This window comes from Hemitrygon akajei, chromosome 14 (assembly GCF_048418815.1).
Source record: "Hemitrygon akajei chromosome 14, sHemAka1.3, whole genome shotgun sequence".
NCBI lineage: Eukaryota > Metazoa > Chordata > Chondrichthyes > Myliobatiformes > Dasyatidae > Hemitrygon > Hemitrygon akajei.
Window position 1 is genome coordinate 50,263,932 of NC_133137.1, and position 12,203 is coordinate 50,276,134.

A 12,203-nucleotide genomic window follows, 5' to 3' on the forward strand; every position below is an offset into this window, starting at 1 on the left:
AGGTAATAGTCTGCACTATTGTTCCTTTTACCAAAGTACCTACATTTCCCAACACTGCATTCCATCTGCCACTTTTTTGCCCATTCTTACAATTTGTTTAAGTCCTGTTGCAATCACATTGCTTGCTCAGCACTACCTACCCCTTCACCCATCTTCGTATCACCCATAAACTTTGCCACAAAGCCATCAATTCCATTATCCAAATCATTGACAATGTGAAAAGTAGCGGTTCCAATATTACCGCTGAGGAACACCACTAGTCACTGGCAGCCAACCAGAAAAGGCCCCCTTTATTCCCACTCGTTTCCTCCTGCTGTCAGCCATTCCGTTATCCATGTCAGTATCTTTCCCTTAATACCATAGGATTTTCTTATTAAGCAGCCTTATGTGTGGCACCTTATCAAATGCCTTCTGAAAATCCAAGTAATGACATCCACTGCCTCTCCTTTGTCCACCCTGCTTGTTACTTCCTCGAAAATCTTGTCAGGCAAGATGTTCCTTTACAGAAACCATGCTGACTGACTTACCCTGAAACCTCATCCTTAGTAATAGATTCCAACACTTAGTAGTTGTTTCACAACCACTGAGGTTAGGCTAACTGGCCTATAATTTTCTTTCTTTTGCCTTCCTTCTTAAAGAGTGGGATTTATAGTCTTCCAGTCCTCTGGGACCAGGACCAGAACCAAGTGATTCTTGAAAGATCATGACTAATTCATCTGTTTTATCTTCAGCAACCTGTCTTGGGACTTTGGGATATTGTCCATTTGGTCCAGGTGACTTATCCACCTTAAGACCTTTGAGCTTACATAGCACTTTTTCCTTTGTAATAGCAATAGCACTCACTCCGGCTCCCTGACACTCATAGGCCTCTGGCACGCTGCTGGTGTTTTCCCCACAGTGAAGACATGGAAAGTACCCATGAAGTTCATCCGCCATTTCTTTGTCCTCCATTACTACATCACCAGCATGATTTTCCAGTGGTCCAATATCACCTCTTTTACTCTTTACGTAATTGGAAAAAAAATTAATTTCCTGTTTTATAATGTTGGCCCTCATATTTAATCTTTTCCCTTCTTAAAACTTTTTAGTTGCCTTTTGATGGGTCTTAAAAGCTTCCCAATCATCTATTTTCCAACTCACTTATAGGGAAAGGTTGAGTAGGTTAGGAGTTTATTCTCTGGAGCATAGGGGCCCTTAGCATTGCCAATGATCATTCCCGCAATCTCTTTGATGTCATACCATCAGGCAGGAGGCACTGTAGCATCAGGACAAGAACTGTTGGGAAGGGAAGTAGCTTTTCACCCAAACTGTGAGACTACCGAACTCCCTGCATCCACCACCCAAGTCTCACTGTGTATAAGGTGCCAGTAGCATTATACTGTTCACTTTTTAAATTTGTAGCATAAATGCACCTTATTATTTGCTGATTTATTTGTGACAGTATTACTTTGTGTTGTGTTACATGTACTGTGTTGTGCACCTTGGTTCAGAGGAATATTGTTTCGACTGTATAAATGCATACAGTTGAGATGACAAGCTTTAACTTGACCTTGAGAATGAGAGATTTGAAAGAGGCATACAAAATTATGAGGGGTATAAATAGGGTACATGCAAGCAAGCTGCTTCTACTGGGGTTGGATGAGATGAGGGTGAGAGGTCATGGGTTAAGGTGAAATGTTTAACATAGAAAACAGAACACCTACAGCACAATACAGCCCCTTCAGCCCACAAAGCTGTGCTGAACATCTTACCTTAGAAATTACCTAGGGTTACGCATAGCCTTCTACCTTTCTAAGCTCCATGTACCTATCCAGGAGTCTCTTAAAAGACCCTATCATATCCACCTCCAAGGAGAGCCTGAAAGTGAACTTCACTCATAGGGTGGTGACAGCGTTGAACAAGTTGCTAGCAAAGAATTGGTCGATGTGGGTTTGATTGAACATTTAAGAGAAATTTAGATAAGTACCGTACATGGCTTGGAGGATGTGTAGGGTTATGGTCCAGATACTCAGCATGAACTAGATGGGCCAAAGGGCCTGTGTTTGCTGGAGTGCTCTATGGCTATGCTTTTGGCAGAGGCCACGCACGACCCTTAACACATCTGCTTTGCAGTAATTAAATGCATCCTGCAAAAAAAAGGTTCTGGAGTTGGAACACAAGTAGATACAAAGCAAGAATTTCCATTTAAAAGCCGAGGGTCTTCAAAGATTCCTGCTGCTCAACACAAAGTTAGTTAAATGTCCAGAGTTAATCTGGTTCGGGTGCATTTCTTCAAGTGTGAGTGAGTGAGTGAGTGACAGGGACAGGTTGCTGTGTAGGAAGGTTAGTCCACACACTAAGTACACCCATATACATTGCAGAATTTCCATCTTGTTAAGTACACAAGATGCAGAACAAACTTGGCAGCAGAAAACTAGTCATCCGCAAGATGTTGTGCACACAAGCAGCACCATTCTCCACCACCATTTGTAAATTCTTGGTCTGACATAATCCTCTGTTATTCCAGGGGATCAACCTTGACTCAGTGTATGTTGAGGCAGTAATCAGCAGCTCACAGCACATTGCAAATGAGGTGCCCATTTGGTAAAGCTGCAAGCAGCCTGGCAGCTTGGGACATGGCCTGATGTTAGTACACTATAGAAATGAAAGCTGATGTTTATAAGTTCATAAATGGGGTAGCCTATGGGTCTTGACCAAGATGCGTAGTAGACACATGGCCATCTTGGGCAGTTGCAAATAGAACTGTTTACAAAAGGGCCATTGCTGCAATAACTATCATGTCAAAAGTGAAATCACTAGTGGAAACGTAACTGTACATTCAAGCATACACTACCCGTCAAATCTTCAGCTTGTCAACTTCTCATACTTGCACATTTAGGTTTTATTTTCAGGAAATCAAACCATGAACAAACAAATGATAGAACCACATTTTTCAAAATTCAGTTTTATTTAAGACTATTAGTCTCATTAAGAAAATGATTTTTTTAAAATCAAATACAGTAGACTCTCTCAAATGGTGTCTTTGGGACCGTACAGAAAGATTGTAAGGTGATGGGTTTCTATAGCAGAGGTAGAAATTAACCAGTAATGAGGCACTGCAATGAACTGAAGCAATATTGAAAACTCAAACTGTAGGCTGTACGTGGATAAGGCAGATTGATTCCCACATGTGTTACTGGTTTCAGTCACAATATCTAATTAAAATGCCTGTTAACCACAAGGGGACAGGAGGAGGGAGAATGGAACATTTCCATTCATACAAATCAGGACGGTGCTACATTTCATCAACCTCTACAATCAACATTCAAATACAGTATGGCAAGCTGTACACTGACTAGAGGACAATTTTTTGTACTACGACTCTACTTCATTGGAAGCTGCGGGAATCCAATTTCATATGGAACTGCTGTAACTAGAACAGCAGGCTGGTTGGGTTCGGATTATGATAATCCATGAAAGACAATTGCAATTCTACAGCATATTGCTCCTCCATACAAAAAACATCCTCCTAGCAACACTGGCAAAGGAAATAAATTACTTGCAAATCCTGCCAAGCCACCTCAGCCAATCCCAGTTCAATTGACAAATATGGAGTCCTCTGGAGTGCAACTTTATATAAAACAGACCACCACCCTTTTCAATTAGCAAGGTACAAACATACCAAATCAAAGCTTGCAAGTATATAAAATTAAACAGACACATGAAAAGTAATTCAAAATTGCAATATTTTGGAGAAACTTCCAATTATTTTTTTTTTTTTTTTTTTTACACAGCCATTAATTATATTCTATACATCTTTTGAAGTATCCATTGCATAATCAGCAACTCTTTCATTCATGGAGTTCAGTATATTAATAAAGACAAGCTGTGCTTCAAGAGTTAAGCAGCAACTCTGGCCGAGCTTGGCAATTTTAGTTATGGGACATCTGGTTTGAGGAGAATGTGACAAAAAAGAAAAATTAGGAATAAGCAGGAAAAAAAAGAAATCAATAAAACAAAACGCATTGCAAGAGAGAATATGGTGTGAAAAGTGGAAAAGTTATAAATTTGGTACAAAAGCCAAACCGGCTGCTAGCTTAATTAGTAATAGAATTTGAGAGATTCACATAGCAATCACTGAGGATATTCACATTTCCAACTACAGTTCAGAAAGTATTGTTGCATCAGATCCAGTTGAATTCAAGGATATAGAGCATCAATTAAAGACAATTTTGCTGATTGGGGGATTTTCGGTTAGCCAAATAATTCAAAACAAGCAATTCATTACTCCAGGCTTAAAGTTTGAAGCTGAGTGTCGAGCGATCACTTAGTGGATATTTCAGGTGGTTGTTCTGAATGTTTCTCAGCTACCACATTACCATTGTAAAGCACCAATGGAGAAAGTAATTTTCACATCTGTGGCTTGTGTGCATATTAAAATTGAAACAGGATTAAAGATACTCTCCTGTGCAATGCAATCTTAAAACATTTAGTAGCCTGAAAGGCACATCTAACAAAATGACGCTAACATAAATCAATGTATGGCTTTGGTTTTCAACACTATTTTACATATAAAAGTATCAACACTGCAAGTATTCATGCAAAAGTATTTATACATATACAATCTAAACTAGAGCATGCCGCTTTCAAAAGCAGAATGCGTTTTATTAACTGACTGCATTAGCAGCAAGGCCACGTCAATGTCCATTTCATCTGAGGTCAGACGGCACTCCTGAAGAAGTCATATACAAGGTGGCTGTGTCACCTGAAAGCGTGGAGACGACAGAGTTTCCATTCGTGCTCGAGCAAGCCAGCTTCAGCTTCTCCAAGTATTCGGCATGTACTGGTTTGTGACACTGCAAAACCTTGATGGCATCTTCAACCTTAAACCATTCCCTTTTCCTTCCTGTGGCAGGAGAGAGAGAGAGAAAGCAAAGTAATTGTTATTGTTGGGTCTCGGTGCAAAACATTTGACTCTATTCCCCTCTAACAAGGATGTCTGACCTGCTGAGCTCCTCCAGCATTTTGTGTATTATTCTGTTATTGTTGCTCATGTTACTGGTGACAACACAAACACTTCCAAATTGTTTTAACAAGGGACCACACAACCGCTTCTGGAACTTCTGGCACAAGTCTTAAGATCTAGAAGGATGTCCGCCAAACATGGGAAAATGAGGCCAGCTTGGTCAGCATCAAGCAGCCGGGCCAAAGGGCCTGTTGCTATGCTGTGTAACTTGTAACTGTGCAGGCACTATAACCTAGGTGTGTAGGGGCAAGAGATTTTCCTCATTAGGAGGGATTAGTCTTTACACCATTGTTTTTAATTATACACTACCTCATGCTTAGCCACAAGGGAATTTATAAGACCATAAGATATAGGAGCAGAAGTAGGCTATTCAGCCCATTGAGTCTGCTCCACCATTCAATCATAGGCTGAACCAATTCTTCCAGTCATCCTCACTCTCCTGCCTTCACCCCATACCCTTTGATACCCTGGCTAATCAAGAACCTATCTCTGCCTTAAATACTCTCAATGACTTGGCCTCCACAGCTGCTCGTGGCAGCAATTCCAGTTTTACCACCCTCTGACTAAAATTTCTCCAGATCTCAGTTCTAAAAGATGTCCTTCAATCCTGAGATTGTGTCCTCTTGTCCTGGACTCCCCTACCATGGGAAATAACTTTGCCATATCTAATCTGGTCAGACCTTTTAACATTCAGAAATGTTTCTGAGATCCACCCTCATTCTCCTGAACTCCAGGGAATACAGCCAAGAGCTGCCAGACATTCCTCATATGGTAACCCTTTCATTCCTGGAATCATGCTTGTGAATCTTCTCTGAACCCTCTCCAATGTCAGTACAACCTTTCTAAAATAAGGAGCCTAAAATTGCAGATGATACTCCAAGGGTGACCTTATAGAGACTCAACATTACAGTCCCACTCTTATATTCTACACCTCTAAAAATGAATGCCAAGATTGGGATAAGGGAGGGAAGTTTAGGGGAGACATCGGGTAAGTTTTTTTTTAAAAAAACAGAGGGTTGCGAGTGCCTGGAATGACTTGCCAGGGATGGTGGTGGAGGCTAAAACATTAGGGGTATTTAAGAGCCTCTTGGACAGGCACATGGATGAAAGAAAAATGGAGGGTTTTAGGGGTTAGTGTGGGTTTAGTACTTTTTTTAAAAAAGGATTATATGGGTCAGCACAACATGGAGGGCTGAAGGGCCTGTGCTGTGCCGTAGTGTTCTGTGGTTCTACTGCATTCGCCTTCTTCACAACCGACTCAACCTGGAGATTAACCTTTAGGGTATCTTGCATAAGGACTCCCAAGCCCCTTTGCACCTCTGCATTTTGAATTCTTTCCCCCTTGAAATATTTATTTCTTCCAACAAAGTGCATGACCATACACTTTCCAACATTGTATTTCATTTGCCACTTCGTTGCCCATTCCCCTAAACTATGTAAGTCTGTTTCCTCAACACTACCTGTTCCTCCACCTATCTTTTTATCAGAAAATTTAGCCACAAATACATTAATACCATAGTCCAAATCATTGACATACATCGTAAAAGGCAGCGGTCCCAACACCGACCCCCGTGGAACTCCACTGGTAACCAGTAGCCAGCCAGAATAGGATCCCTTTATTCCAACTGTTTTCAGCCGATCAGCCAATGCTCCACCCATGGAATTACTTCCCTGTAATTCCATGGACTCTTACCTTGCTAAACAGCCTCATGTGCAGCACCTTGTCAAAGGCCTTCTGAAAATCCATGTCTACTGCATCTCCTTTGTCTACCCTGCTTGTAATTTCCTCAAAGAACTGCAGTAGGTTTGTCAGGCAGGATTTTCCTTTCAGGAAACCATACTGGCTTTGGCCCATCTTATCATGTGCCTCCAGGTACTCCGTAATCACATCCCTAACAATCGATTCCAACAACTTCCCAACCACTGATGTCAGGCTGCTGCCTCCCACCCATCTTAAATAGCAAAGTAACATTTGCAATTTTCTAGTCATCCAATACAATGCCAGAACCCATCAGTTCTTGAAAGATCATCGTTAATGCCTCTGCAATCTCTCCAGTTACTTCCTTCAGAACATGAAGGTGCATTCCAGGAGGTTTATTCAGGTCCAGAAGATTTATCCACCCTCAGACCATTAAGCTTCCTGTGCACCTTTCTCAGTCCTAATTTTCACTGTACAAACTTCACTGCCCTGATACTCCTGAATGCCCAGTATACTGCAGACGCCTTTCACTGTGAAGACTGATGTAAAATACGCAGTTTCTCTGCCATCTTTGCGTCTCATTACGATATCTCCAGCGTCATTTTCTATTGTTCTTATATCTACACTCGACTTCTCTTTTACTCTTTATATACTGAAAAAAGCTTTTAGTACCTTCTTCAATATTCGTTGCCAGCTTCCTTTCATAATTCATCTTTTCCTTCCTAATGACCTTCTTAGTTTCCTTCTGCAAATAAGTCTTCTGGATGAAATGGAATGGTTTGATCTCCACAAATGAATGTGCAAAGTCCAACTTCCAGTTTACAAAATACCTTTGTAACTCAAATATTTCTTCCACTCAAGAGCAGAAGGCCTTTCATCCATATTTGTCTTTGCCATATTTCAGAGCATTAAACTAGGTAAGTCTCAGTATAGTTATGAAAACAGGTTTTAAAGTAGTAGTCACCAACCTTTTTAAGCCCAAGATCCCCAACCTCAGCCTTAGTGAAAGGCAAGATCGACCTACTAAATCGATTAGTCACACGCACACACTGGGCAGAAAAGACCGGAAGTAAAACCCCGCAACCTGGAAGTAGAAATAATGTATATACACCAGGGGTCACCACCCTTTTTTGCACCGCGGACCGGTTTAATATTGACAATATTCTTGCGGACCGGCTGACGGGGGGTTAAACAAGACCGAAATACAGCGATATTCGAAGCAGGTTCCTTATGTCCAGTCTATTCCGTAATTTAGTTTATGTGGCTCTCAGCACTTAGCTTCTGTCCCTCTTGCTCACATTTTTACTGCTGAAAAAACTCAGTGGGTTTGCCTTTAAGTGCAGGGTGCTTGGACTCAGGGTACCAAAGCAGTTTTGAGGGCTTCATTGCCTCATTAGACAGTCTCCCGCCCGCCTGTTGCCAGACACCTTGGCCAGGTGCGGCTGGTCGTGGGTGGGATGAGAGGACAAGGTAAGGGCCGGAGGTCCCCATACCGGAGACGCGGCGGTCGCAGTGCGGAGAGAGCGACCGACCAAGTGAGGAGTGTGACAGGGCTCACACCCACCCCCCTTGTAGGATCTATCAGTCGACAAAAGTTTGGCTCGAGGGATGACTTTCAGTAGTTGCTCTGTTACTTACGAAACCCTGAGCCCAAATTAGGTCGTCTGCGAATATTTTAGCACCGGGTTCCCTACGAACATTCGGTGTGCTAAACAGGTTTAGAGGCGGCGCCCATCTGTCCACACTCCAGCCCAGTAGCAACAGCATTTCCCACTGGCCACGCGAGGCGGCTGGTTACCCAAGGCCAACCAGTGATCCCTGGTGCGAGGGTATCACCGCGCTTAGGCAACTGATGACCTTGCATGCATTCAAGTTCAACAGTGGGTGTGACAGGGAATGAGGAAAGGTGCAGCTGACTCGTATTGTTTCATATCGCCAAATCATTGTTTCCTCACGTGGTTGGGGATCACTGAAGTACACTGTGTAGTGTGCGGAGGGGGAGCTACACACATGCAGAAAGAACGGAACTAAAACCCCGCAACCCGGAAACAATCCCTCAACAGTATTTGTGTATTTACTTTTCATTTTTTTCGGTATCTACTGGGAAAGTCTCAAAGATCAACCAGTCGATCACGATCAACGGGTTGGCGACCACTATTTTAAAGAATCATGTAACTCAAACTTCAAGCTGTCCAGAACTAATTTCAGACATACAGTGGCATGCAAAAGTTCTGTTACTTTGCAATTTCTGTTACTGTGAATAGTTGAGTAGAAGATGAACTGATCTCCAAAAGTCATAAAGTTAAAGATGAAACATTCTTTTCAACATTTTAAGCAAGATTAGTGTTTTATTTTTGTTTTGTACAATTTTAGAGTGAAAAAAAAGGAAAGGAGCACCATGCATAAGTTTGGGCACCCCAAAAGATTTGAGCTCTCATAACTTTTACCAAGGTCTCAGATCTTAAATAGCTTGGTAGGGCTATGGCTTGTTCACAATCATCATTAGGAAAGGCCAGGTGATGCAAATTTCAAAGCTTTATAAATACCCTGACTCCTCAAACCTTGTCCCAACAATCAGCAGCCATGGGCTCCTCTAAACAGCTGCCTAGCACTCTGAAAATTAAAATAAATGATGCCCACGAAGCAGGAGAAGGCTATAAGATAGCATAGCATTTCAGGTAGCCGTTTCCTCAGTTCATAGTGTAATTAAGAAATGGCAGTTAACAGGAACGGTTGAGGTCAGGAAAACCAAGAAAACTTTCCGAGAGAACTTTGATTGCCAAAAAGGCAAATCAAAACCCCCGTTTGACTGCAAAAGACCTTCAGGAAGATTTAGCAGACTCTGGAGTAGTGGTGCACTGTTCTACTGTGCGACACCTGCACAGATTTGACCTTCATGGAAGTGTAATCAGAAGAAAACCTTTCCTGCGTCCTCACCACAAAGTTCAGCGTCAGAAGTCTGCAAAGGAACATCTAAACAAGCCTGATGCATTTTGGAAACAAGTCCTGTGGACTAATGAAGTTAAAATAGAACGTTTTGGCCACAATGAGCAACGGTATGCTTGGAGAAAAAAGGGTACATTATTTCATGAAAAGAACACCTCTCCAACTATTAAGCACGGGGGTGGGTCGATCATGCTTTGGGCTTGTGTTGCAGCCAATGGCATAGGGAACATTTCACTGGTAGAGGGAAGAATGAATTCAATTAAATACCAGCAAATTCTGGAAGCAAACATCACACTGCCTGTAAAAAAAGCTGAAGATGTAAAGAGGATGGCTTCTACAACAGGACAATGATCCTAAACACACCTCAAAATCCACAATGGACTACCTCAAGAGGTGCAAGCTGAAGGTTTTGCCACGCCCTCACAGTCCCCCGACCTAAACATCATCGAAAATCTGTGGATAGACCTCAAAAGAGCAGTGCTTGCAAAACGGCCCAAGAATCTTACAGAACTAGAAGTCTTTTGCAAGGAAGAATTAGCGAAAATCCCCCAAACAAGAATTGAAAGACTCTTAGCTGGCTACAGAAAGCATTTACAATCTGTGATACTTGCCAAAGGGGGTGTTACTAAGTACTGACTATGCAAGTTGCCCAAACTTTTGCTTCGGGCCCTTTTCCTTGTTTGTTATTTTGAAACTGTAAAAGATGGAAATAAAAAAGTAATCTTGCTTAAAATAGTAAAGAAAGATGTCATCTTTAACTTTATGCCTTTTGGAAATCAGGTCATCTTTTACTTGCTTAACTATTCACAGTAACAGAAATTGACCAGAAGTGCCACTTTTGCATGCCACTGTAACTCCTCAGACTTAGTTGCTCTTTTTTTTTAAGGTTCATAGGGTTGGTTTTGGGGAGACGGAGAGTTAGGGGTCAGATTAGGGTTTAGGGACAGGGACATGAGAGACAGAGGTTTTGCACTCAAAAGGCCAGTAACATGGACGAGTGACAAAGGATTAGCTCGGCACAGACTAAACGGGCCATTTCTGTGCTGTGGTGCTCCATGACTCTGACAGCAGTGGATGTTGGGCTGTCCTAGGTTGGCGGGTCCTGGGATCAGATGTCCGTGTGAGTAGGAGGCCCAAGGGCCAGTCGGTAAGCCCAGAATTCTAGGTCCCGTCACTGGCTAGTCCTGGGGATCAAAAACGAAAGTTGAACGTTAGCCCAAAAAGTTGAAGCCCCATGGCCTGGGATTTGCCCTGGAGTTGGGAAGACTTTATATGTGTGGCTTGTTTTTGCTGATGTTTTGTTGCTTGTTTTCTGAGTTGCTCTCTGCGCAATGTGAGTATGCCATGTTGATACAAGAATGCGTGACAACACTTGCGGACTACCCCCCGCACATCCTTGGGAGTATTGGTTGTTAACACAAACACATTTCACTGTCCGTTTCCATGTATGTGTGGAAAAATAAATCAGAATATGAATCTAAATTGTGTTACCCGAGTCTGTGTGATTATCAGTACATGGGGATTACATTCTATTGTTTTATCCTCCACTGTAGAACTGCATGCTGTTGATCTGATCAACTGAATGGCTGTGTTCTCTAGGTCTACATGCCATGCAAGGAATCCAAATGGTCAAAGGTGGTGAGGAACTGAGACTGGTGGCAGTGCATTTCAACAACCTGGATCGTAATACTATGGTCATGTCAGTGGTAAGATCCCACCCTCATGGAGAGTGTGGTGATTGTATGGAATGACCTGCCCAGGTGGTGGTACAGGCAGATACATTAAGGACATTTAGCACATGGATAATAGAAAACTGGAGGGCTATGGACAAAGGAAGGGTTAGATTGATCTTAGATAGGTTACAAGATCAGCACATCACTGTGGGCTGAAGGACCTGTACTGTGCATCTTCTTCCTACACTGCAAGTTTACTTCATCAGTGCAGATTATGCACTCCGTTACAGGAGCTTAGATTATTGATATAGGCTTCTGGTAAGGTTAGAGAAAAAACAAACAGAAGCTTGTAATTGATTCTTCAACGACCCACACTGAGAACATTGAACAAATCCTGGGTAGGTTGAACTTCACTCCAGCTCATGTTTAAGTCCTTCCACACTCCAGGATCACCCAGGATACAGTACTTATGAAGTGTGAGGATACAGTGGCAAATTTTCTCAGTCAGCTGATAATGAGATGATTTGAAAGCCAAATGCAACAATGCCAGTGTTGCCTTATCTCTCCTCCAAATGCCTAGGAATCCTTTAGGTCCATTTGCAAGAGTTGGCCGAGTCTCAATTTAAGTTCACATCTGTATGAGGCCACCTCAAACATTACAGAATGACCCAGTACAGCAATGGAGTGACAGATTGGCCATTCGATGGCATCTGACACAGGAAGGGAGTACGAGAGTAAATGGACTGCACACCTTTCAAAACCCACACAGGAACAGAGTTGAATGCCTCAGCTCAGCTGTCTTGCAGCCACAGGAAATGGGGATGCCACATCCTTGAGATACAAGAGTTCCTGTCTGACCAAATAGCCTAGGCCACACCCT

At 42.4% G+C, this 12,203-nt stretch overlaps 1 protein-coding gene across 2 annotated transcripts in view; it reads right to left on the bottom strand.

Annotated features, from left to right (window-relative positions):
- Window positions 1-2,928: 2,928 nt before the first annotated feature.
- Window positions 2,929-12,203, bottom strand: part of LOC140738568 (diphosphoinositol polyphosphate phosphohydrolase 2-like) — a 60,741-nt gene continuing 51,466 nt past the window's right edge. Inside the window, exons 5-6 of one of the 2 annotated variants that reach the window (XM_073066035.1) lie at window positions 7,673-7,788; window positions 2,929-4,885 (exon numbers count right to left, since the gene is read on the bottom strand). In XM_073066035.1, the coding sequence (XP_072922136.1) occupies window positions 4,796-4,885; window positions 7,673-7,788 (206 nt within the window). In that variant the 3' untranslated portion in view covers window positions 2,929-4,795. The remainder of the gene's footprint in view (window positions 4,886-7,672; window positions 7,789-12,203) is intronic. The other variant, XM_073066036.1, reaches the window with a different exon arrangement.